Source organism: Ochotona curzoniae, unplaced genomic scaffold (assembly GCF_017591425.1).
Source record: "Ochotona curzoniae isolate NIBS_2020 unplaced genomic scaffold, NIBS_Ocur_1.0 scaffold_2453, whole genome shotgun sequence".
NCBI lineage: Eukaryota > Metazoa > Chordata > Mammalia > Lagomorpha > Ochotonidae > Ochotona > Ochotona curzoniae.
This window is the reverse complement of record NW_024467094.1, coordinates 9084159-9108082: the sequence shown is the minus strand read 5'-3', so window position 1 is coordinate 9108082 and position 23924 is coordinate 9084159. Positions and strand designations below refer to the sequence as shown.

Here is a 23924-nt window from a genome sequence, read left to right as displayed (position 1 = left end):
GGCCTTCCTGTACTCAAGTCTTCCAAACCCCTTTCTGTGTTTTCTCCTTCTGGTGCAGCTTGGCTGTGCTGAGAGAGGCCTCCCCGATGGCTGTCCCAGGACAAGACCAAAGGGCCCAGCCAGGATTACCCCAGGCCCAGAGAAGCCCATAAGGGTGCCACCTGACCCCTAAGGCCTTTCTGCACCTTGGCTGCCATGAGCTCGTTCCTGGCTTGCACCTCGGCTGCCACCTATGCTGGGCTCCCCTGGTTCCTGAAGCCTCATTTCTGAGCACTGGTCAAGCAGAGGCTGACCCAGTAAGGGCCTGAGCATTGGCTCCTCTCCTCATCCCACAACAGCAGGGCACAGCTGGGGGAGAGGGCAGAGCATGGAGCCACTGGCAGGACAGTTCCTTTCCCTGTCCTCACCTCCCCGGTCCCAGAGACACTGCTCTACCCTCAAACTATCACCTGGGTCAAGCACACCTCTGGGCCTCTTACACGCTGTCCCCTCTGCCTTGGCCACCAGCCTCCTCTCCTTCGATTCCTTAGAACCATGGCAGAGCGAGCCACTGTGACACATGTCTGGAGATCCGAGGCTGGTGGCTTGCAGGAGAGGAGGGGAGGGGGCCTTGTCCATCTTCTTCCTTCCCAGCAGCCTTGGGCCAGGGTGTCCATAACCAGCTGGGGAGATGGAGGAACACATGGCAACAATGTGAATCTTGCAGACAGGGACAAAAGCAACAGGAAGTGGCATGGGAGTGAGAAGGAAAGAGAAAGGGGACGAGGCAGAAACAGGGGCTACACCCCAGGGTCACCTGGAGGAGCCACTGATACACCTCTTTCTCCTGCCCCCTGCAGAGTGGGGGGGCAGATGCAACAGGTCCCAGGGATCTCCGATGCATGACCATTGGGGTCAGGGCATGGCCATTGTGGTCAGGACACACCCACTAGGGTCAGGCCATGCCAACTGGGGTGTCAGAGTGTGCCCTCTGGGGTCAGGGCATGCCCACTGGCAGTCTCTTGCAGCTTTCTCTGGAACCCTACTTGCTGGCCTATGGATCCTTGGGTGTCAGGCTCCACACAAAGCCTGGCCTCACCCTCATCTCTGCTTCCAGGCATGGTAGAACCCCTGGACAGTGGGAAGAGGAAGCCAGACCAGGCAGCCCAGCCTGAGGAGCACATGAGATGGAAGCCGTGGGGAAAGGGTGGGAGGGTGATCCTGGGGTCTTCAAGGGGTAGAGAGAGGTCTCCCCGCCCCCTATTTCCTGTGCCACCAGCTCAACCACAGAGGAGAGAGAGGCAGGGCTGCAGGGTATGTGGTGCCTGGCTGCAAGGCACACACATTTATGGGACACTGGACACACGGTCAGGGTTGCCTCTACCCCTGATGCCCAGAGCATGGATGCCACCCAGTCCAGCATCTGCCCATCTTAAGCCCCTGATGGACAAGTCAATGCCAAGGCTGCACACAGGACATTCCCCAACCTTGGAGGGCACAAGACAGCACCCTCTGGAGCACTCAGATATCTCCAAGGGTCTGGGTCTCTGGCTGGCTGGGTTTACAAGGCTGGGAGTGTCTGGCACACCTTGAGTAGTGGCTTGGGTGTGCCAAAACAGGCACATGAGCATGGAGCGGCATCTAGGAATGTCTGAAAACGTATGGGTATCCGGCTAGGCATGTGTGTCCATCTGTGTCCTGCAGGCTTTGTGTCCACTCTACCTGTGTGCGTGGCCCCCCTGTTGACCGTACACCTGTGCCATCTGCCCTTGCATGAGCCGTCCTATGTCCCAGGGAGGCTGCAGGCCCAGGTACCCGCAGTTGCAAGGTCCTGCAGCGTGCAAGTGTCTCTCAGCAGGATGGGCAGTGCGGGTCGGGCCTATCATCTGGGCACATACTCCCTGGGCAGCCCCGCCCAGTTGTGATCACGCAGGGCCTTGTCCACTGTCCGGATGTAGCCGTTAATCAGGTCCTTCATCTCAGGGGTGAAGGGCTCGGGGTCATGCGGGCGCCGGCCACGGCGCCGGAAACTGCCCTCCTTGTTGTTCTCCACACAGAGCAGGCGCTCCTCGCTCACCGACACGTTGAGGAAGGCCACCATCTCCCGTAGTGTGGGTACCAGGCTGTGGCGCAGCTCCTCGTAGTGTACCACGAGCAGCCGCTTCCCATACTTGAGCCAGTCCAGCACGTGTGAGGACCACCACGATGCGTAGCTGTTCACGAAGTCTGGCCACTCTGGGTCAGGGGAGAGAAAGAGCATGGGGTGGTCAGGGGGCCCTTCCTGTCCACGGCCAGCCCCTGGGAGGAAGGCGTGTCCTATATTGGCATAGCTGAGTTCAAGGCCAGTTCCACTTTCAATTTTTAATTTCCTGCTAATGCACACCCTGAGAGGCAGCAGGGCATAACTTAAGTACTTGGAAGTGCTAAGTACTCAGACTAAGTGTTGGGCTCCTGGCTGCAGCCTGGCTCAGAAGTGGCTGCTTGTTGTTGGCATTTGGTAAGCGAACCAGTAGATGGAAGATCGCTGTCTCTCCCTCTCATACAAAATGAAAATAAATGGATTTTAAACAACACCCAGTCTCTGGTGTTTTTACAGCACCCAAGGTTACACATGGGGCATGAACCCCAGCACTGCCACCTGCACGTTCCTGGGGCACCACTGGAAGGTGGGGCTGGAGGTGATGCCCTCCTGGGACCCCATGAGGAGTGGTGGGTGTTAGCCTGGGAGGGGAATGAGCCACTGTGCTCTGGTCCCACTCTGGGCATATGGCTTAGCATCACACTTGTTCCCGCATGCCTCACCACATGCACATGATGGCCTCGCTGTACCAGGGAGGAATCTGGGTCCTGGAGATAATGTGCAGTCCAGGCTTGCTTGCATCCCACACAGAGCTCTGCTCCCTGCCCTATGCGAACCCCTGGGCACAAGCAGGGGTAGGAAACGGGGTGTAGATGACCCAACTCCCCTACAGCAGGGGGCTGGAGGAGGAATGTGAGCAGGCAGTGGTGAATGGGGAAGAGCCATGCTCAGCTCAGGCACAGCAGCCTCCCACGTCCCTACAAGGACCATGTGGTCCTGTTCCAGGACCATGCCTGCACCGACCAGCTCCAACACTTGCTTACCTTTGCCCTTCCAGTTGCGGTCAGGTGCGTAGCCCAGGTGTCCAGCACACTTCCTGTTGAACTCGGCCACCAGGGACCTGTATGGGTTCCGGATGAGCAAGATGGCGGAGTCAAACATTTCAATCTCCCTCTTGCCGCTCTCATGCGTCTTCACGCAGATAGTGCGCCGGCTCCGCCAGTGGTCCTTCTCACCCTTGAACCCTGCTCCAGACAGACAAGAGAGCCAGTGTGGAGGAAGCAGTGATGAGGCTGATGGGAAGGCTGGCGCCAAGGGTAAGACGGGGACTGTGGATGCAAGATTGGAGTGGCCCTGGTGGGAGTGACTCTGCTCTGGGGCAAGTGAGAACAGGAAGTGACAGAGAGCTGGAGACGGTGTCTACAGGGGAAATGAAAACAGCGCCTCCGCAGGCCTCCATGGCTCAGCAGCCCACGCTATTTGGGCAGACAGATGCTGGAGAGACATACGTTCCCTTGGGAGATGTTCATGTGGGTGATATCCTGTGAACCATAGCTGCAGGTGCAGCTACAGGAAGAGCCTGAGACCCAGAATGGCTGTGGGTTTGCCCAGGGTCACAGACCCCTGAGTGCACCATAAGTTTTCTCCACAGGGCTCTGTGGGGCCCCTAGGCTCCATCCACCTCCTCCTAACAGGGACGGGATTCGCAGCAGGGAGCAAGTGGGGGTGGGGGATCAACAGCTGCAAGCAGCTACACCCACACAGTGGTCCAGAACAGGCTCTGGCTCTTGTCCCTTGGGCCACAAAGCAAGTCCGGTCAAGGACTAATCCACTGTGTTTGACCCTGGTCCTGAGGAACTCAGAGTCTCGTTCTGTAGATGGAGCCTTGGCTCCCATGGACCATCCTCTCCGGGTCTGCCTCTTCCCTGGACCATGTGGTGCACTCCAAACCCGAGTGATGACTGATGGCAGAGCCTACACCTAGCAGACACAGCCAAAGGGTCACACCTGACCCACAAAGGCTTCCATGCATGAACTGGGGTGGTCTTGGGAGCTGGTGATAAAGGGTGAGACTGGAATCCCATCATTATGCTTGTGATCCGGTATCAGATGGCTTGCACATGGGGCCCAAGAACTTATGGGAACACAGCACAGTGGTTTCCTGGAAAAAGACAACTGACCCCAGGCTCTAACTGCAGCTTGGCCCTCAGCTCTGAGGCCAAGCATTGCAAACGCCCATGAGCTTGGGCTGTTGGACACAAAGCCAGGCCTGCCCTTCACCCCTCTTCTTGCCTGCTGCAGAGGACCAAAGGGGAGGGGTATACCTACAGTGAGTAATGAGGGCTTCTCTGTGCCTGGACAACACCAATCCTTTTTGAATAAACAAGTCCAGGTTTAGAACCATCAAAACGTAATGTGTGTTTCAAATTCAGTTTTGCCCTGGGCCCAGCCCCCAAAGCCTCAGCTTTGATGCATTCTGTCATGAAGGGCAGTGTCCCACCACAGGCTGGGAAATGTGACAAGCCCGAGAGCCATGGTGTCACCAGTACCATCCCTGCTTCGTCCAACAACAGACTGCCTTGCAGCTCAGGTTCCCCCCTGGGGCCAGGATGGTGCTTCTGGCATTGAGATTGTCTTGTGAACTTGACCTGCACGTCATCACTCCATCCACGCTTTGAGGCCTGTGGCTGCATCAGAGCAATCTGATAAGGCTCCAAGACACACTGGGGTGCCCTAAAGCAGCACTGCAGTGATGTCACCCCAGCTTTCAGGGCTGGCTGTGGATACTCACTGGGTTTCTCAGTCCTATAAGGACAAAACCCAGGGGCCTGCACAAGGTAGCCAAGCAGGCAACGGCAGCCTGGGCACAGAGGGTGGCGGGACAAGGGACAGGACCACAGGTCATTAAGTCATTTCCTACCTCAATCAAGACCCCCAAGGCAGTCGGGGGTCGGTGGGTAAGGGGTGAGTTACACAGCTAGCTTCTTCCAATCCAGACCAAGCTAGCCACTGGCTGTTCCAGGAGCTGCTGCCAGGCTCAGGGAGTACCTCTTTAGGATGTCACCAACACCCTCATCTTTTCCTAAAACAAACTCCCATTAGGAGATGGAGAGTGGACCTTGTATTTGACAATATATTCAGCCAAATTCAGATGCCGCTTGACACACGTAAACCTCTTCTTTCTTCACAAGCATTAGACTTGAGCTATTGACATTAATATACACAGAACCAGGTCTCTTATTTCCACATGGGGATGAAAAAAATCACAAAACTCTTTGGGGGACTATTTTTTTAATTGTAGTTAGAGATCTCAGTTTCAAACAAGCCTGAGCAAATTAAGTTGGCTTCACCCTAATTGCTAAGACCCCCCCCCCCACCACACACACACCTAAAATTAAGGTAAATTAAAAAACAAACAAACAAAAATTGATAAAGGGGACATTTGAGTAGGCAGCCATTCCCTTAGAAATCAGTATAGGCACTCCCAGTGTGGGCCCAGGCCTGGCTGCACCAGCATTCTTTGGCAGTCAGAAATGCAAATTCCCCAGGCCCCAACTGGGAATAATACAATTTGAGCCTGGGGGAGGTAGGGTGGGTAGTAGGGAGGGAGAGAGGGAGGTGCGGCCCAGGAATCAGCATTCTAACAAGCTCTTCAAGAGGTTCTTTTGCAACGTTCAAGGAGGAGGTCAGCCCAGGTCTCACCTTTGTTGTAGAGGGCTCCGTCGAAGTAGTAGCTCCCTGTGTAGAAGCCGGTGGCATGCTCAATGAGGTGCCGCGCCCATGTGTTCCCAGCCCCGGGGAAGCTTGACAAAGCCACGAACACCTTGGATTTGGTGGGCAGGAATCGCCTATCTGTGCATCGAGTGTCTGCAAATCCAGAAGGCATCACAGCGTTACTCATCTTCACTGTCAGATCCACCCCCCTGCAGACTGAGGCCGGGACTCCCTAATTCCCATTTAACAAACGGGGGATTGCTGGACTGAGCACAGCTGACTACAGTCCAAGCTGGGCTCATCTCAGGTGGCTGACTCTCTGCATCTCATCTCCTCTTGGGGCTGGAATCCCCAGGGGAGAGGCCCTGAGCACTCAGAACATGTGGGGCCGTAGCAGGTACATGACAGTGATGGGAACATTCTCCCCTCTCCTGCTCTTTCTCTGTCCCTAAGGATGCTGGGGTAGACGCAGCACGATCCCAAGGAGAATACCAGGGCCCGGAGGGACATGAGACCCCACAGCCCCTGGTCCATTCCTCCTCTCCCTGTATTTGTTCTCCCACCAGGCCCTGCCTCTCTGTCTTCCCATCACCCTGAGAGATGCTGAGGGATGGACAGGTCTGGCCATGTCTGGCTTTCAGTCTCTGAACAAAGTGGAGCCTCACTTCTCCTGCTATCCCCACCCCTCCGCCTCCAAGATGACAGGGATCTTCCTGCCCTTGTTTGCTGGCATCTTCAAGCCCCTGGATACCCCTAAAATCTAAGTTCACAGCCAGAGCTCACCTTGCACAGGTGTCTGGTAGACCTCGCAGTACTCTGCCTGCCTCTGTCCACACCGTGAGCTGTCCACTGCCTCCCGCAGGTTGAACTGGGGGGTGGGGTAGGCACAATAGCACTCCAAGCCCCTGAGGATGGCCAAGGGGAACTCCTGCCAGGGAGGTAGAGGGAGAGAAATGCTTGAGTGGATGCAAAATCCCACTTCCTGGGTGGACCACCATGGGCGGGGGCCAGGGGAGACTGTTGGCTATGGGGGTCAGCTGGGCTGACGGTCACCCTTCCATTACTACCTCTCTGTCTAGTCCTGGGGGACAAAAAGCCTAGCAGGACACAACCTCAGCCCTCTGTGGGCTCATGGCTGCTTGGCAACAAGTCAGCTGCACCAGTGTGGCAGCAAGCTGGGTGCTGGCAGCCTGAGGATGCGATGATGAATTCCAATGCTTAAGCTTTCTGAATTTCACCACAGAAGAAATATAACAAAACCTACCTCCCACATTTATGATGTGGGCCTGGTACAAGATAGGAGGCTGCGTAAAGTAAAGGAAGGTGCCATCTTCAGCCTCCTCATCCCTTCGGACACCCACTGCGGCTCATTCAAAATCACACCCACTAAGAGCAAGTGTTTGACACATCACTTGGGACAGCCGCATCCCAGACGGAGAGCCTCAGTGTGAGGCCCAGCCCCGCTTTCCATCCAGCTTCCTGCCAATGCACACCCCGCGAGGCAGCAACGATGGCCACTCAATGCAGGAGACCCAGAGGGAGCTCCTGGCTCCTGACGCTGGCTTGGCCCAGCCTTGGCTGCTGTGGGTGTTTGGAAGGTGAATCTGCAGATGAAGATCTCTGTCTATCTCTCTGTCTGCTTCTCCAGGCAAGTGGAAATAATTTGATGATTAAGAAAAGAGAGACTTTTGCTTGATAACAGAAATGTGCCTCTTACATATATACCTTCTGAGCATCTCCTGTGTGCCAGCACCAAGGGGGGTAATTAGTCCCATTTCACCTCCACCCCTCCCTGTATTCCTGTACATGCACAATGTCAAGCCTCCGGGAGACCAGGAAATGAGAAGTAGACTCCACATGTGTGTGAGGGAGCCAGCAGGTGTAGAAACTTGCTTCATGCTAAGGCATATGCTCCACAAACCTTTTTACTTTTTGCCTACAGGTAAAAAAAAAAAAAGACCTCATAAATAAATAAAGGAAAATCAATCCCAATTTGCAAGTGTGGCCTAGAAAAGCTGACTCTAGGAACTCATGTAAGACAGCACTGTCCCAGCTGTCGGAGCCCAATGCAGACCCAGAGGGTGACAGCGGGAAATGCTGCTGCCTATTGCACAGACCCTCAGAGTCCTGCCATTCCTTCACGCACAGGCCGGACCCTCCCCTCAAGGCACAGCGGCCTCCCTGTGGGCCTCCCCATCCCATCTTGTCTTGGGGGTCTTGCACCTGTAGGGAGTGAACCGCAGAGAGTAGCTCCAGCCACAGTCCATGTACCCAGGCCTTCACGCCCTTCTCAACAGGAATCAGGGTCCATGGCTTGACCCTCCATTGGGACAGGGCTGGCCTGGGCATAGCAGGAAGTACAGCTTGCAGTCACTCCACTCTGTCTCCATCTCCTTTCACAAAACCTTTTTTTTTTTTCCTGGCACGGGTCTTGGCCTGACAGTTAAGCTAACGCTACGTCCCAGGGCCTGCAGCGAAGTCCCCAGCTTTGTGTCTGACTCCAGCTCCCTGCTGATGCACACTCTGGGGAGGCAGCAGCCACGGCTCAAGTGATAAGTTCCCTGTCACCCAGAGGGAAGCTCCTGCTCTTGCTTCTCACCAGCCCCACTGTTACAGGCATTTGGAGATGAACCAGAAGATGTCAGATCTCTGTTGGTTTTAAAAATTCAAAAGCAAAACTAAGTTATCCCCACATCAGCTTCTTCAACTCAGGGAGCCACAGAACCGAGAGGTCAGCAGCTCTGGTGTGAAAGGGGACACAGGGCCTTACTTGTGTTCCCCACACTTCAGTCCACAGTGGCTGTGATGGATGGAACTGCATCCCCCAAACTCCCATGCTGACGTCCTCAGCTCAGAACCTCAAACATGACCTGCCTCCAAGGAAGGGTCTTCAAGGAGGGTTGTAAGGGACAGTGAGGTCACTAGGATGTGTCCTGACCCACAGTGATGAGTGTCCTCCTGAGAAGGGGAATCGTGGCCACAGACATGAGGTGGCTTCAAAAGACGTGGAAATAGGGACATAAAACATGAGTTCATTTTAGGGTAGAAATAGTGTTGAAATCTATGCATAGGAGGAGCCTTCAAAAAGGCCATGAAAAATACATAAAAACCTGCATGAATGGCCAAACTTATTGTCACATCAGTGCGCACACACAATTAAAAAAAAAAAAATTTGCCTTACTTATTTGAAAGTCAGAGTGACAAGGGAGGAAAGACAGCCAGATCTTTCATTTACTGATTCACTCCTGAAAAGGTTGTAGTAGTTTGGGTTGGGCCAGATCAAAGTCAGGAGACAGGAATTTCGTCCTGGTCTCCCACATGGGTTCAGGGACCCAAGTGCTCGGGCAATCCTCTGCCACTTTCCCAGGTGCATTAGCAGGGAGCTGGATCGGAAATGGAGCAGCGAGGCCTGCAACTGATATCCTGATATGGCATGCCAGAGTTGCAGGCTGTGGCTTAAGTGGCTGCATGATCGCACCAGCTCTAAGACTTATTTTTAAATTCCACTTTTCCATGAAGTACCCTTGTGTTCTGTATTTCACTGAGTTAGCTACCTTATTGTCTATGTCTGCGCTGGAGAACATGAGCAGGGACTTTTATGTGTTTGGGTTTTGTGTGCTGTTGCATCCTCAGAAATACTGTGCTATTGAGCAGGTGTCAGGTGCACAATATAAACACTTGATGGATGGACAAAGGAATGAACAGGGCCTTTCCAAATGCCATCACCAGAGCTGCAAGCGACAGTCTTGGGTATGTTCCTTCTGCTGGTCATTGGGTCACCTCATTTGCACCCTGGGCATGAGGAGGGAAGGGCAGAAAGCCCTATAGCTCAGAGTAAGTCCTCCCCACTGCCAGGACTGCCCCCACTCTGGCCCCTGACCCGGTGGGGCTCTGAGGTCCTGGGAAGGAAATGTCACCTGGATTGCATTCGCTGGCTCTGTCTCCCCCTCTATGGCTGCAGCTCTGTTGATGCTGATGCCTCCCTGTCCCATATCCCGGGGTTGGAGAACACGCTGCCCCCACCCATGACCCGGGCCTCTTTGCTTCCTTGAGTGGATTAAACTGTCAAGTTTGCGGGTGTTTGCCGAGCGACGGGAGAGCTGCCGACAGTAATGTGGTTTTATTTACAACATAACCGCTTCGGCAACATCACTGGATTCTGAAAACACAGAACAATTTCCAGCCCCTGGGGGATTTCTAGGACACTATTTCCATAAAAATTAAATATTGATGAATCTTATCTCTCTGCCAACTTCTCTGCTTCCCTCATCTGCACTCCAAGCTTCAGTAAGATGGAAAGAAAAGCAGAGGAGCAGAGAAAATGAAGTAGAAAGAGCATGAACACAGATGTGGGGTGGGGTCATCCAGAAAGATGAAGGGCTGAGAGAAGGGGCAGCCGTGCCAAAGGCAGGGAGGAGGCACTTCCTCATCCTGGTGCTGCACCTGCAGCCTGAGGCTGGGGGTTGGGAGGGAAGCTGTGCAGGTGGAAGCGGACAGGGCTCAGCCTCTGCCCAGGCCTGATGAGTCAGTGGGATTCAGCCTGTAGCTGAATGAACAGGGACAGGCTCACCACAGAGGCAACTGAGGTCCAAGCCAGGCAAACAGAAGCCATCCTTCTGGACCCCAAGCCCAGGGAAAACAGACACATGAGTGGGAAAATGGATTTCCCATGAAATCTGTAAGCTACCAGCATGGGACCAGCTCTGCCAGGCTCCCACCTTCACACCAAGGCAGATCTGGACACTCAAGGTAGGAAGAGTAAGGCAGGTGCCCAGCTAGGGAACTGCAAAATTGAGGTACGAAGGTAAAGACTTCTGCTTCCAAGGGAAACGCTGAGACGAGCAGAACTGTGGCCCAGGACAGTGGTGGTAATGGTGGGGTTTGCAGAGGTAGCTGCTGGGAGGCAAACACAGTATGGGCCTTATCCCGGACTGTCTGAGTCTTGCCTTTATCTGCAAAACGGGCAGGGCTTAGCGCTTAAGGCTCTGACATCCACAGGTGTGTGGTTAAGTCAGTCTGGACTGAGTCTTGATATCTCCATCCGTTGGAGACTGCAGTGCTTCCCAGGGCCTTTCACAAAGCGGACACTCAGTACTATGGATGGGCTGAGTGCAGAGGAGGCTAAATGCAGGAGGCTTGTCCCTTCATTGCCTGCCACCTCTGCTTACCCATGTAAAGGGCAAACTCATCATTCTCCTTCAATGTCTCTGGCCCAAGGTACCAGAAGGTATAGCACATACACTGGAATATCCATCCTGTGGATTCAGAGGAGGGGCAGGCAAGGGTGTTTGGGGAGAAAATGTGAATGGTGAATGTCTCTAGGTCACTGGGCAATGTCTCCTGGGGCAGATGGCTCTCTGAAATCCTGGGTCCCAGGAAGTTGACCTATTAAACATACTCTCCCAATGAAGGCCAAACATCCATCCAACACAAGGTGTCCCAAGGTGGAATGATGTGAAAACACAAAACCACTGGGGTCCCAGGATTTCCACCAACTGGGGACATTGACCTAGTCCTCCTCTTTACTATTTCTCAAACATCCACTAAACTGCCAAGCAGCCAGGGAAGTGAAATGAGAACGGTCATGACAGTCACTGAAGAGAACATCTACTACCCAAGAGACACATGACAGTGCAGCTCAAGGAGTTATCCAAAGACACAGCTCAGTCATTGAGCCCTCATCACAAAACCTAGTGAGACAGTCTGATCTCTATCAATCCCACTCAGCAGGTATGAAAACTCAGACTCAGGATTACATCACCTGTCCAGGATCACAAAATGAAGACGGGGGCTGAGCAGGGAGGGACATGAACCCAGATTGCCGCTGAGTCCAAACTTTGTCTATCAACCTGAGAATGAGGCTTGGAGACTTGCTATAAGGCTAAGAGACTCATGTAAGACGTGTACGTTCTTGGCACCAGTGATTCATATCTGACAAGACAGTCCAAGGGAATGATTAAGAAAATGCTCAGGGGTTTAAGCTCAAGGATGTCTATGCCAGTGATGCTTATAATAGGAAAAAAAAAAAAGAAAGAAAAAGAAAAGAAAAACAAGGAAACCAGAAATGGCTCCCATGCTCATCAGTACAGGACAAAATGTCTCACAGCCATAAAATGGCACAGTGCACAAAAGCAAATGTCCACAATAAACAAGAGAGCATGAATAGGATGGAAAGATTCAATGTTTACAAAATGAATTCCATATGCACACACCTAGCATAAAAGCACCAAAAGGAGACATTGTCGCTTGTCTTCTCTGAAGTGGCAAGGTGGAAAGTGAAGATTTTTATGTCTACATTTCCAAAACTTTCCAGATTTTCTAAAATAGATATGCACCACACCTTTGTGACAAAGACAAAAATAAATAAATAAAACACGTGTGCACATACACAGAGTCCAATGTGCAACAGGTGTGCTACTGACATCTCTAAAAAACCCAAGGTGGCATTCTACCATCTGTTGCAAGGACTGCCCAGTATTTTGGCCAAGGGAAAACCCTACATATCAATGCTGACATTCATTTGACCTAGACTCCTACAGAACTTGCCTCTCCACCTGGCTGAGACGTAATTCAGTGGCCCCTGGTCCCCGTGGGTCCCCTTACGATTGACCTTGTCTGTTGGGATCTGCATAGATTAAGGCAGCTCCCCAGCAGAGCAGCAGAGACCTCATTTCAGAGAGGTTTAGGTTAGAGGTGCCACAAAATGACCTAAGGAAAGAACCTCAGAAGAAATGTCCATGGAAGAGAGCTAGGTGATGAACACTCTGTAGGCAGAACACAGGCACCCCAAAGAGACTCAACAAGGGCCAAGAGAAACCGAGACGTTTCTCTTCCTCCTCTCCCCGAGTTCCCATACCAGCAGACCTGCAAGAGGCTGCTGCCAGAACCAAAATCAGACTAGTCCAGGCACAGCATCCGGAGGATGGAGGACAGGTGGAAGGCCTCGCCCACAAGGAACCTACTGGAAGACAGCAGGGGATGTTACTCATCAACCTCATGGCAGGATGCCACTTTCCACAAACGGTCTTGCCACTTGCATGCAAGGATCACACTTCAAAATGAATGACCCCAAACCAAATCAGCAACAACGCAAGCCTGCAAGCTCCCCTTTGCTGAGGACCATGCTGTAACTCGACGAAGCAGGCACCAGGATCTAGAGGGCTAGCAGAGGGGAACATTCTTCCTGCCATCTCCAATACTTTTGTTTGCAGGGATGCAGAGGTGGGGAAATAGAACAAGATCATCTTAGTGGGTGACACGGGGCCGGGCCTTCTGGCTGCACAGACATCACATCATTAAGATGCTGATATGGCCCCCTGAAACATTCTGTCCCCAGCAAACGACACTCCTGGAGCTCCCCGAATCTATTTTCACAAACTAGTGGAACACAACAGTGCTTTTTATCTGAAGTCAGAGACAGACGCTTCATGTGGTGCGTATAAGCAAGGGCACCATGAGTGAGAATGTCTCCTTTTTCCCTGTCCCTAAGGCCCACGTGTCACAGCAGCTGTTTGGTACAGGGTAGGGTGGGGGTGTCCTATTGCTTGAGCCAGCCTCCATGAAGCCTCCAGCTGCCATCCCCAGGCTTTGTTCTGCCCCATTGGGCATTCTACTATGAGCATTCTCCATCATCAAAGTCTTTGAAAACATTTTCAATGGCCGTATTACAGGCCACTGGACACCACGGTGGCTTCACATCACCACTGGGCGCCTTCGTGCATTTTACAGCCAAATCAGGCTGAAATGATGCTGCCACTGGCACGGCCCTGTGCCTCATCACCCAGTCTCTCCCGGGAGGAAGCATTTGGCACTCCTCGGCCTCTGGACACCTGGGTTCCAGGCATACTCAGCTTCAGACCATACAACAAGGTTCCCTGCAACCTGCAGTGTCGGCACTTTGCAAGCTGGGAAACCCCATTCCAGAAAAGGATCAGGGTCTCAACAAGCTGATACCTGAGGGGTGTTGGTGCCAGTTAAACCAGCCTCAAGGGTCAGAGAGAGGTGGGCAGCCTGGCATGCAGCAGCTTGCTCTGTCTGACTTGCATGCACACTAGCCTGGGCATCACTCCACCCTCCTCCTGCAAGAGCTGGGCAGGGGCAGGGTTCTCTCTTGGCACTGGTTCCACCATGAAGATTGATGCAGCAATCTGGGTTTGCACTAGTAAATACCAAGACAGGCTGAGAATAGAAGTTAAAAATTTTCAACTCTTTTTTTTAAAAAAAAAAAAAACATTTATTTCACTTATTTGAAATGCAGAATTGCAGGGAGAGGCAAAGAGACAGAGACAGAGAGACAGAGGAAAAGAAAGATCTTCCATCCACTGGTTCACTCAACAAATGGGTGCAAAGGCCAGGACTGAGCCAGGCTGAAGCCAGGAGCCAGGAGCCTCCTCCAGACCTCCTATGTAGATACAGTGGCCCCAAGCACTTGGGTCATCTTCTGTTGCTCTTCCAGGTGCATTAGCAGGGAGCAGGATTGGAAGCAGAGCGGCCAGGATTCGAGCTGGCACCATATGGGATTCTGGTGTTGAAGGCAGTGGGTTTTACCTGTTTGCACCACAGCATCAGCCCTGCAATTGTAAGTCTTTACCTTCTGGCTTATAGCCACAACACAGAGCTCTCTAAAGCCCTGACAGGCAGCTCCAGGAGAAGCACCCCGAAAATCCTGGGACATCTGCTTAGGACACTGCTGGAAACCCACTCTTTCCAAAAAATGCAACACAAAGGAATATGGCTGCTGAACTGGCATCCTGCCACCTTGGCTCTTCTCAGAGTGTCTCGTTTTGGTTTGGTTTTTAACAGACTCAACCAAACAGCCTCAGGATAGGCTCGGTAGTATTGTCTGTTAGAACAAAAGACTGAAAGCAACCTACACACATCACAGAAGGGGACTGGTTAAACAAGTCACAGGACATCTGTGGCATGGGGCGAAACGAGGCAGCACTTTCTGTCCTGACACAGAACATTTCCCACGCATACCGTCATGCCACAGTGAGGTGAGCAGCACAGGCTGGGAGCCAGTGCTCCGATGACGAGGGTCTCCAGGACCATCAGCTGCCACACGGCAGGAGGGAAAGGGCAGTGACCACAGTGGGTCTGTAGTGCAGACTTCATGAACATCTACATGAACATCTTGCCCAGTGCAAACTAATCTGAGGGGCAGGCATCTGGTACCACTCAGGATGCCCTTGGGCCATCCTGGAGTGTCCAGTTCCAGTCTTGGCTCCCTTGGTTTGGATCTAGTGTCCAGCTACTGGTGTACCCCTGGGAGGTGGCAGGAGATGACTCAAATGTGGGAGACTTGGATGCAGTTCTGGCCTCCCAGTTTCAGTGTGGCCCAACTCTTGGCTGCACTTGAGGGGAATGAAACAGCCTGGCCTCTCTTCCTTGAAACAAACAAATGAAACTGATCGAAACACCCAGAGCAGACACCTGGGAAGGCGGCTGCATGTACTCTGTCCTCTTGATTGTTCTCATCTCCTGCTGGCCCCAGCACACAGAGTGGCCACAGTGCATGCAACATCGGCTGCGGTGTCAGAGCGAGGCTGTGAAATCACTCACGGTGCCTGCTCATGAACGCTTCACACCCTTCTAGATTGGCACCGCTTCTATCACCAGTGCACCCCTGGCAGAGACATGCAGGGAGACTCAGCCCATAACAAGGCCCTGAGCCTAGCACCTGGCATACAGTATGGCCCTTTAAGGTGGCCCAGCCAAGGAATGCCCGGCTGTAGTCTGGCACCTCTGATCCCAGTGGAGAGGGGATGGGTCTCTCTGGAGAGCTGTTCTGAATGGTAGGTACCATGAGAGCCCTGAGGGGGTGGCACAAACAGGGGCCAGCAGCTCAGTGGGTGTCTCTGCCACCTCTTTCCTTACTGTAGCTCCCCACGAGGACCAGAGGGGAAGGAGGGGTCCTGGGGCCAAGGTGTCTGTGTATTGGCAAGCTCCCTGCATTGTGTCCTGTGAGCCTTGATGCCCACAACATCCTTGGCAGTGGCTCCGGAAACGCTGGTGACGCAGGCAACACACATCAAAGGATGTGCTTGGCCAAGGGGAAAAGCGAGGCGGAAACCCTTTGTTTCCTGCACCCTTTGCTGGGAAGTGTCTTGGGAGGGCTGCAGGACACAGGAAGCAGAAGAGTAGCTCCTGGGTGGGTAGGGTCCTACATCAACTTCACTGACACTCCCTGCCACTCTCCACCCCTTACCCTGGCCCCCACCAGCAGGTTCTGCAGCTAGAAGAGTTCAAGTCCTAGCTCCAGTACCTACCCAGTATGACCCCAGGGACAGACTGCTTGAGGACTCTGCCTCAGGCTCCTGTCCCCCAAAGTAGATACCACCTTTGTCCTATGCTATGAGGATGACAAGAGCTGACACAGGTGAAGCACTGAAAATAGTATCTGGCATGGGATAAGCAATCTACAAAGGTTAGGGTCTGCTGACCTTTCTCATCCTCCTCCTCATTGCCAGTAGCAGCAACAGCAGCAAGGCCCTGCTCCATACAGCCCTGCTCTGCTCTACCGACAATGGTCATGCTCACATCCAGCCTACTGAACCCCAGCTCCAATGTCACCCATTGTCATTTCTAGAGCCACAGCCTTCCACTCCCACATGCAGGTAGCTGGATCCCAGCTCAAGAGCAGCATGCTCTCTGGACAGACTGCAGGGACTCCCACTCCTGGCATGGCTTTTTTGCGAGTCCAGTCTGTGCTTGGCCAATAGTCCCCATTCCCAGAGCTAGCATGCGCGACAGAGACAGTGAGTGGTCTCTGGGCTTGACCCATGGGCAGCCGCACACTCCGCTCCTCAGCGCAGGCTGAAGCAAAGTAGCAGGTGTACCAGTGATGGTCCCCATAGTTAGTGCCATGGCCCAACATCGTCAGTCCAAACAGCTGAAGCCCCCAGCTCTCCCCGAGGCCCGAGCCAGCACCTTCCTGCTTCCAACTCACATTCATTTAACATCCGACATGTGTGCCAAGAGCTTGGTGGTGAAAGCATGCTCTTTTCAAATACACAGCCTCCGCTGACAACTCCCCACCCAGCCTCAATCATCAGCTTGAAGCCTTCCACTGACCCCCAAGGCCCGGCTCCTACCTGGGCTGCCACAGTAGCTGTCTGCACCCTGTCTGGGAAACCCCAACACTTCCTCCCTTCCACTTCTGGGCTGGTTCCAGGGAAAGGCTTGTGAAATTATAGCAGGTCTTACTTTCTGGGAACAGAATCCTGAGCACGTCTCCAGGGTCATGTTGGTCTGCACCAGCGAGCTGGGGAAGGCGTCGGTGATGTTGTTGGGCAGTCGGAAGCACCCTCTGTAGGTGGCCGTCCGCCCTGGGCAGGGTGGAAGGGATGGGGGAAGAAAACGGGGTTGCAGGTAAGCTGTGGTGCTCACAGCTGCTGTTGCCCATCACAGAAAGAAACTCCCAAGACCAGAGTACATCCATGGCAGAGGTGTGGATCCCAAACCTGGGAGCAGACTGTCCCAGCTGGGGTGTGGTTTAGACACACTGTCTGGCTCTCAGATACACATCCCATTTCAATGCTAGGAACGGCAGCACAGCTCGGGGCACTGGGACCAGGCCACAGCCACACTCCCTATGCGCTGCCCTGTGCACACTGCACATGGCTGGCTCACACTGGTTCTCCAGGCTGCTGCACCACTTGGAAAACATGCTTGTCACTGGGAGAGTCCTCTCAGAGTGCCCTTCACCCCTTGCAGCTGTAGCCTTGACCCATACTCTGCATCCCAGTTGGTCGTGTCCACACGTCCCTGTGCCTGGGCACAGGGCCCTGCTTGCTCATCTACCACCCCACCCTTGCTCTGGGTGGGGGACGTGTCCTCCGTGCTTTGACTTCCTCTCCAATGGCTGCCCCCAGTCACAGGAAAGGGTAGGCAAACGTGTGTAGCCCTATATGCTCATAAGGAGGCCTTTTGTAGCCAGTGTCAGGGGGTCCCGGGGCTTATGCTTCATCATGGCTGGGGTCCCTCCAGCTGTCACCTCTGCATGATTGTGCTGTGAGCTGCAGCTCGTGGGAGCCCCCATCTTGCAGGTGAAGGAACCAGCTTCTTCATCCTCTGTGTTGGTGATTCCCACCTTAGTTCTAGAACTTTAAGTGTAACCTCAATTTTCAGCTAAAGTTGACCTGTGGGAACCTCTCCCAGGCATCTGCTGTGGGGCCAAGTTCTATATTGGAGCTTTTGGGGGCTGGGCAGTCTAAACTTGAACTCCAAAATGCACACAAATGCAGGCCCAAGTTACGAAAAACTTGGTTTCAGCTGAAGTTCAAGTCACACAAAGTTTTCTTTGCTTCTTCCCTAAATTGCTTTTTACTTTTTTTTTCTTTGTTTACATAAACTTTCACTGAGGGGTTACTTCAGTGAAATTCAAATTCTCCTTTATCCTTTATAGAGTTTGAGCCACAGGATTCCCAATCAGGTTTCTCTCTCTCTCTCTCTCTCTCTCTCTCTCTCTCTCTCTCTCTTTCTGGCAAGGGACAGGAAAAGGTAGGTCACAAACTTAAGCAATTGTCTTTGATGGGACCTGACCCGACCCCCATCCTGCGGGAGGACAACGGGGAAGGCAGGGCATGGACTCTGTTGCTGGGATTTAGGCGACTGGCTGCAGGTCAGAGCCCTTGGGATCAGCTGTGCTGCAAGAGGTTGGCACACTCACGCTTCCGGGAACCAGGCTGCAGATCCTCCACGCGGTACACGGAGAGCCGGCCCACAGCCCCACATGCGGTGCCCTTCTCCCCTTTGCACTCCTGGTTGCACTCGTCCAGGCCGACGCGCATCACCGGGAGGCGGTTCCCGCAGTAGCATTCGGCACCTGCCTCCAGGCCAGCATAGAGGTAAGACCTGCAGGGACACAGGGCCTGGCTGAGTTAAGAAGGCCTGCACCAGGTATTGGCAGCTGGATCCAAGGGCTTGGGCATTTGCACACACATGGGAGACCCAGATGTAGTTCCTGGTGCCCGGCTTTTGTCTGGTCCAGTTCTTACAGTTGCAGCCCAGGGAAAGGAAAGAGTTTATCAGAATTACACAGCAAGTCCCGGGTTCTGCCAAACTAGAGGCCAGATCTTCTGACAGCAGTCTGGCACCTGTACCATGCACCCACACAGATCCTTCCCTCTGGACACTGGGATATGATCATTCGAAATCTAAGTACACTACCTCATCTCCAACAGCCAAAGGAGCCCCTCGTGGAGGCTCTGTCTCCTGCCTTCCCTCCCATCAGAGTCCACTGTGGGCACCCCAGCACTCACCGTTCGGCACACGCGTCTTGGCAATGGGCCACAGTCATCTTTCGCAAGTCATAGAACACCACCCCCTTCAGCGTTCTCTCTTGGCCCTCATCGCGGAAGCATCCAATGTAGACACCTGCCGGGAGGAAGTGGCACTGAGGTTAGAGGGAGATGACAGGGGCCCTGATGGAGGGTTTATCCTCAGGGGGAACCACAGACCCTGAGCCTGTACTTCCCCTTGTTACAGGAGCCAAGTAGGCATCTGGAAGTTTCCATCATTTCTGCCACTTTGTATTATTACACTTGCACCTGTTTTAGGGGCCGAGTATGATCCCTTGATCATGGTGATCAGCAGTTTCCATCTCCCGTAAGGTTTTCAGGAAATTTTCTGGTTAACATGCAGGGACTGTTGCAATGTTTCAATGAATGGATATGATGGCAACCAATGGAATTTGCGTTGGAATCAGGGTAGGGCACCTATCATCTGTTTAGCAAGACTTTACGTTTGCAGCCCTGGAAGACACCAGCCACCACACACGGCACTGAGTGCCCATGCACTATGGCACAGAATGACAGCAGCGCATGGCCATCGGCTGTGCATTTTACAGATGACAGCTCCCCCGTGTTGGTCTCCAGCCGCCTGTCTTGGTTAACAGCCTGCGTCTACACGGACAGCCCTGCTGTTATTGTCCTTCGCAATGAGTTCAGGATTACGAACTTGAAAGTCACACCTCCCCCGACCTACGCGATTCCTCTGCCCACCTGTGACGCTCACCTATCATCATCAGGAACCTAAGAGGGGGTGGTACTGCATTGTTGCATAACCACTCCTCTCACAAGCCCCCATAAAGGCCCATGACAGGGAGGGGCTCACTCTTGGTCCTAAGATTCTGTCACTCTGGCACTCCAACGCTTGGCCTTCTCAGGACCTACTTGCTCTCTGGCTTCCTGCTTATAGACTCCGAGGACAGGCAGCTTGAGCACGGCCCCCATGTCTGTAGTCCTTACCCTCTGTTCACTGCTTGGGCGACAGACAGTGAAGATGCAAATGCTAAGATGCTTTGTAGTTCTAATTTGTGTATTTTCACGAGTTCCAGGAGAGGTGAGGCCCAGCAGTAATGGAATGTGGGCCGAGAAGCCAGAAAAAGGTGAATGTCTGCAGCTTTGTGTGTCCAGATTGCTTGCTGCATGTCTCTAAGAATAATTTATACTGTTGCGGAAGTTAGGTCATAGGTTTTTAGTTTAACAGATGGACTTCAGGGTAATAACCATTTGTTCCTCTTATGGTTTTAATTCAGACTGGATTGCCACTGGACTTGTCATTGGCTAATTTCTAGTGGGCCCTGTTATCGCTGAGCTTGGTAAATAAAGACTCCTTAATACACCCTTGTCTGGGTGTGACCCCTCTCACACTCCACAACACTGCCAGGAGCCTGGTGATGCCCTCTTTCATGGTTCCCACCTCATCTCACCTCACCTCACCTCACCCCACCCCACCTCACCTCACCTCACCTCACCTCACCTCACCTCACCCCACCCCACCTCACCTCACCTTAACTCACCTCACCTCACCTCACCTCACCTCACCTTAACTCACCTCACCTCATCTCACCTCACCTCTGTGGGCCCTGACCCTGCCTCCCCACTCCTGCCTTTCCTAGGCTGATGGGTCTTCCAAGCAGTCCTGAGAGGTAGGCCCTGCCTCTCTGGTGAAGGAAAGTCTGGTCACAGTCAACAGAAAAGAGACCTCTCAGATGGGGACAGCTACTACTGAGGAAAAAAAAAAAAACAAAAAAACAAACAAACAAAAAAAAAACCGGGGCAGGTGTCTGGCTGTGGATACTAGCATCCTACAGCAGAGGGTCTGGGTTCCAGTCCCAGCTCTGCTCTTGATTCCAGCCTCCTGCTAATGCACACCATGGCAGGCAGGAGTGACGGCTCGAGGACCTGCATCCCTAACCACCCACAGAGTAGTGCTATTGGCAGTCTGTCACCCACTGCCCTGTCCCTCCTACCTATCCTCCCCTTCAACACCATGAGGGTAGGAAACACTCCCCAGAGATGCATAGAGAAGCCCAGAGCACACACCAACACAGGCTGGGTGTGTCAGTGTCACTTGCACAGTGGCGTCTGACTGGGGATTTGTAAAACATGAGGTCCAGGAGCTGGGAACGCACTCCCAGGAGAGCAGCTCAGAGACACTCCCCCTGGGGACATCTGCCAACACTCCTGAAGCCTCCGGGATGTCACCTGCAGGGCACTTGGTGGCCTCCCAAGGGACAAGGCTGTCTCTGCAAGCAACAGGGTCTGAGCAAGGAGGTGGTCTCGGGGCTGGTTTGCAGGTGAGGCAGGATGGTCTGTTGTCTAAGACCTGCATCCGTTCATTTGCACTTCACAGTGGATTTGCGGCCAGGCTATTACCGATGGTTTCAGAGATACTGGGATGTCTTTGCAAATTACTATCAATTAAAAAAAAAAAACTGGCCATGGAGAAGTTACTGTTTTCCCCCTAGTAAACTTAACTGATGTTTTATTCCATTATGGATGTTGTCCAATGGATAATGAAATGCCCTGTGATGGATGGGGCCTCCGGTTGCTTCCACGGCCTCTAAGATCCCCTTTCAGGAGGATGGCGGGTTGCCCAGGGCTGAGAGACACCCGCTTTGTCTGTTACCCCGGCAGCTGAACTCGGGGGCTACTTCCCACCGGAGACGAATGCTTGCCATCCAGCCACGTGACCACACAGTGCCTCTCCCCTCAGACTCACTTTGTGGGTGTTAAGCACATTCCACCTTAAATTCTGGGTCAGAATCCTGGCCTTTTAGCCCTGGAGGAGGCTGCTGGACTCCTCCTGCTGGCCTGCGGGTTAACCCCTTCCTTGCTGGGCAACCGGAAAGCCAAGGAGGAGGGTCACTAGAAGAGAAAGCCTGAGTAGGCAGTCTCATCTCTGATGACTGGAGGCGAGTCTATTTGTGCCCGAACTGTCAGCGTGTGGGGTTGCTCGTGCCACAGGGGAAGCTGGGTGTTCCTTCTCTCCAACCACAATTTCTCCAACTCCTACTGAGGTCCCCTTCCCCTTTAAGTCATGGAAGGAAGCTGAAGGTGGAAGGGGGACTCACTTGCTCTCCTGGACATAGACATGCTCCAAACCGGGGTCACTGCAGGCTCACCCTGAGCCCGTCCCTTGGCTGGTCACTCACAAGGCCACTTGGGTTTCAGGAGACTACACGTCACAGCCCAGCCATGACAAGCATCATCTGCCCGATTCCGTAAGTGCACTGATTTCTCAGAGGCACAGAGGCAGCACATCAAGACACAACAATGGACTGGGTGATGTCACTGAAGGATCAGGGCCCATTTGGCCAGGGAGGGGCAATATCAAGAGGCAAAGACCCCAAGTCTGCATTTAGAACCTGGGACACTGCAGGTCTAGAAGTCCTTTACACTCTAGTCTGAATTAGCTGCACTGGGGCGTTGAAGACATAACAGACTTACACCTGTGACCATGGAGCCACATCCTTCTTGGTGCCTCGTCTCCTGCACGCCTGTGTGGTTGAGGAATTCCTGCCACAAGAGTGCACATGTGTGACTGAGCAGTTCCCCAGCAAGTGTGCTGAAGAATCTTCCTTTCCCTCGCTTCTTGAGCCACCCTCTCTCCCCTGCTGCCTTCTCGCTATTCATCCTTCCATAAAACCCCACTCCTAGGCCTGGCTGATCCTCAGGACCCTCCCATAACACAGGTTCAAGATGTGCCTATTGCCTCACTCTGCCATTCAGCACCCTGTGCTCCCATCTGCCTGCATACAGCTGGAAGGGCTGCTAGGAATGTCTGAGAGGGCACAAGAATATGTGGGAAGTGGTGACAGGGATCCACCAAGGTGATGACCGGGCCAGCCACCACCCAACAGTGGCGACATCTACTGCCTTGCACAGTCTGCCCCAAATGGAGACCAAAAACTCACTCAGGGCCTGGTGCTGTGGCACAGTGAGTGAACCCACCACTTGCAACACTGGCGTCTCACACTGGAGTGCCGGTTCAACTCCCAGCTGCTCTACTTCCAAACCGGCTTCCTGCCAAAGCACCTGGGGAAGGCAGCTGATGATGGTTCAAGTGCTTGGGTTCCTGACACCCATGTGGGAGACCTGGATGGAGTTCCTGGCTTCTGGTGTTGGCCTGGCCCAGCTGTGGCTGCTGTGGCCACTTGGGGAGTGAATCCATGGACATAAGATCCCCCTCTCCCTTCCATTCTTCCTATACCTTTCAAATTCATGAATAAGGTAAAAAAAAAAAATAAATAAAAGGCTCAACCTGAAGTCCAAGAAATCCTCAACCAGGAATCCCAGCAGTGGAGCTGCCCATGTCCTACCCTTCCCTCATGCCCCTGCCCTGTTCTTGTGTCACCCAGGCCCACAATCTCCTGAGTGCATCCTAGCTCAGGCCTTCTACTCTGGTGCTGAGGCCCTCTGCTTGCCCAGTGGTAACCACTCTATCACCCAGCCTTTCTGCTCTCACTCCCTCTCCCCTACTGATGCTTCCTGGAATGGCATCCGAAACAGATCCTGGCATCTGGGCTTGTTTCTAGGGGACCCGTAGGCTGAGAACAACCTTGGCCATTTCCTGAGCTTCTTGGTGGAGACGGACCAGCTGGGAGATGCTGACTGACAGGGGCAAGGCTAATGCCAAGGTGCTGGCTACTTCCTCTGCACAGTCACAGCTGCGAGGTCCTTTGGGTCCTCCTGGCCAGTGGCTGAAGCCTGTACCAGTGTCTCCTGGAGACAATGTCAGTCCCCACATTGCTGGCTTCAGTCCTGGAGCTCCTGCCTTGGTCATTCTGGGAGGGACCAGGAACTGCCTCTTGGAACAAACTCCCTGATGATGCTGCCATGGCTACAGGCCTGGGACCCTGCCC

General features: G+C 53.4%; 1 protein-coding gene across 1 annotated transcript in view; it reads right to left on the bottom strand.

Moving 5' to 3' along the window:
• Window positions 1-1341: 1341 nt before the first annotated feature.
• The window catches only part of WSCD1 (WSC domain containing 1), a 32110-nt gene continuing 9527 nt past the window's right edge, over window positions 1342-23924 (bottom strand). Inside the window, exons 3-9 of the mRNA XM_041000593.1 lie at window positions 19036-19150; window positions 18444-18628; window positions 16979-17100; window positions 6557-6701; window positions 5762-5926; window positions 3103-3303; window positions 1342-2214 (exon numbers count right to left, since the gene is read on the bottom strand). Coding sequence (XP_040856527.1) covers window positions 1862-2214; window positions 3103-3303; window positions 5762-5926; window positions 6557-6701; window positions 16979-17100; window positions 18444-18628; window positions 19036-19150 — 1286 coding nt within the window. The 3' untranslated portion in view covers window positions 1342-1861. The remainder of the gene's footprint in view (window positions 2215-3102; window positions 3304-5761; window positions 5927-6556; window positions 6702-16978; window positions 17101-18443; window positions 18629-19035; window positions 19151-23924) is intronic.